At 52.3% G+C, this 1,534-nt stretch overlaps 1 protein-coding gene across 1 annotated transcript in view; it reads left to right on the top strand.

Annotated features, from left to right (window-relative positions):
* LOC125481846 (chromodomain-helicase-DNA-binding protein 8-like) overlaps positions 1-1,461 on the top strand; it is a 14,527-nt gene extending 13,066 nt beyond the window's left edge. The window contains exon 15 of the mRNA XM_048593772.1: positions 157-1,461. Within this exon, the coding sequence (XP_048449729.1) occupies positions 157-443 (287 nt within the window). The 3' untranslated portion in view covers positions 444-1,461. The remainder of the gene's footprint in view (positions 1-156) is intronic.
* Positions 1,462-1,534: the final 73 nt, after the last annotated feature.

The following is a 1,534-nucleotide window of genomic DNA, read 5'->3' as shown; positions in this document are numbered from 1 at the left end:
GGGGGGGGCTGAATGACCTCCTGTTCCTGTGTAACAGGCTGGAGGAGAGGGGGCTGAAAGGCCTCCTGTTCCTGTGTAACAGGCTGGAGGAGAGGGGGCTGAATGGCCTCGTGCTGTCTCTCTGTTCCTGGGTTACCTTTCCCTGTTGCGTTCCAGCTGAGGGTCCATCACGCTCGAAGACCTACGACGAGGAGAGCATGATCTCTGTGAACACTTCCCGGGATGAGACCCAGGATGGGTTTGTGAACGAGGACTTGGAGCCCACCCTGGGGGACTTCCTACAAGACAGGCTGCGGTTTCCAGCTCCCGACTGGCCCAAGGTAAGAGCAGATGGTGACTCCTTCCTCCCCATTCAGTGCCAAACAATTGATGGGAGAGGACAGGCACTCGTTGAGGAATTTGCGACATGTTTGAGGAGCGGCGAGTTGGGTGAACGTCCTTAAAGTAACGACCCAGAACGCCCTCACCAGCATTTTCGGAGGGTGCACGGATACTTTGGAGAGGGGACAGAGAAAGATTACCCGGATGGTGCGTGGTGTTGGCGGGGGGTGAATTTTAGCTGAAGGAAGGTCGGACAGACTGGGTTTGTTCTCACTGGGACACAGGAGGTTGAGGGAGCGACCTGATAGAAGTTTATAAGATTGAGAATGGGATGGACAGAGGGGGAAGTATCAAGCTTTATCCCCAGATCGGAGGGTCAGTTACTAGGTTCAGGATGAGAGGGGAGGAAGTTTGAAAGAGAGATGTATGAGGCAGGTTTTTCACACAAAAAGGGTGGTGAGTGCCTGGAACGTGCTGCCAGAGGAGGTGGTGGAAGCAGATACAATAGCAACATTCAAGAAACACCTGGATAAATACACGAATAGGAAGGGAATAGAAAGATGTGGATCCTGTAAGTGAAGGCGGTTTTACTCTGGAAGGGCGCAGTGTGTCAGTGCAGACTTGGAGAGCCGAATGGCCTGCTCCTCTGGTGTATTGTTCTTCGCCAACCAGACGTGCCTGTATTTGGTAATTCCCCGTCTCCCAGCAGCCGCTCAGTGGATGGAATTGCTGAGTGGATAAGTGTGAGGTTATCCATTTCAGTCAGGGGAACAGAAAGGCCGCGTACTATCAAAACGGGGCGGGAAGGCGCCGAGCTTTCGGTGCAGAGGGATCTGCGTGTCCCCTGTGCATGAGCCGCAGATACTTCGCACACAGGGAGAGCAGGAAATGAGGAAGGCAGATGGAATATTGGCACTTAATGCGAAAGGAATAGAGTGTGAAAGTGTTGCTGCAACGTCACAAGGCATTAGTGAGACTGAACCTGGAGTATTGTGTACAGTTCTGGTCTCCTTATGGGAGGAGGAATGCACTTGTATTGGAGGCAGATAGGAGGATGTTCACCCGGTTGATTCCAGAGTTCGTTAGGCCACTTTGGAATGCTGTGTTTAATTCTGGTCTCCCTGCTATAGGAAGGATATTGTGAAACTTGAAAGGGTTCAGAAAAGGATGTTGGAGGGTTTGAGCTACAGGGAGAGGCTGGGGCTACTTTCCC

Source organism: Rhincodon typus, unplaced genomic scaffold (genome assembly GCF_021869965.1).
Source record: "Rhincodon typus isolate 14 unplaced genomic scaffold, sRhiTyp1.1 hic_rhity00003848, whole genome shotgun sequence".
Classification (NCBI taxonomy): domain Eukaryota; kingdom Metazoa; phylum Chordata; class Chondrichthyes; order Orectolobiformes; family Rhincodontidae; genus Rhincodon; species Rhincodon typus.
The sequence above is the reverse complement of the archived record's forward strand: the minus strand, read 5'-3'. Positions and strand labels throughout refer to the sequence as shown.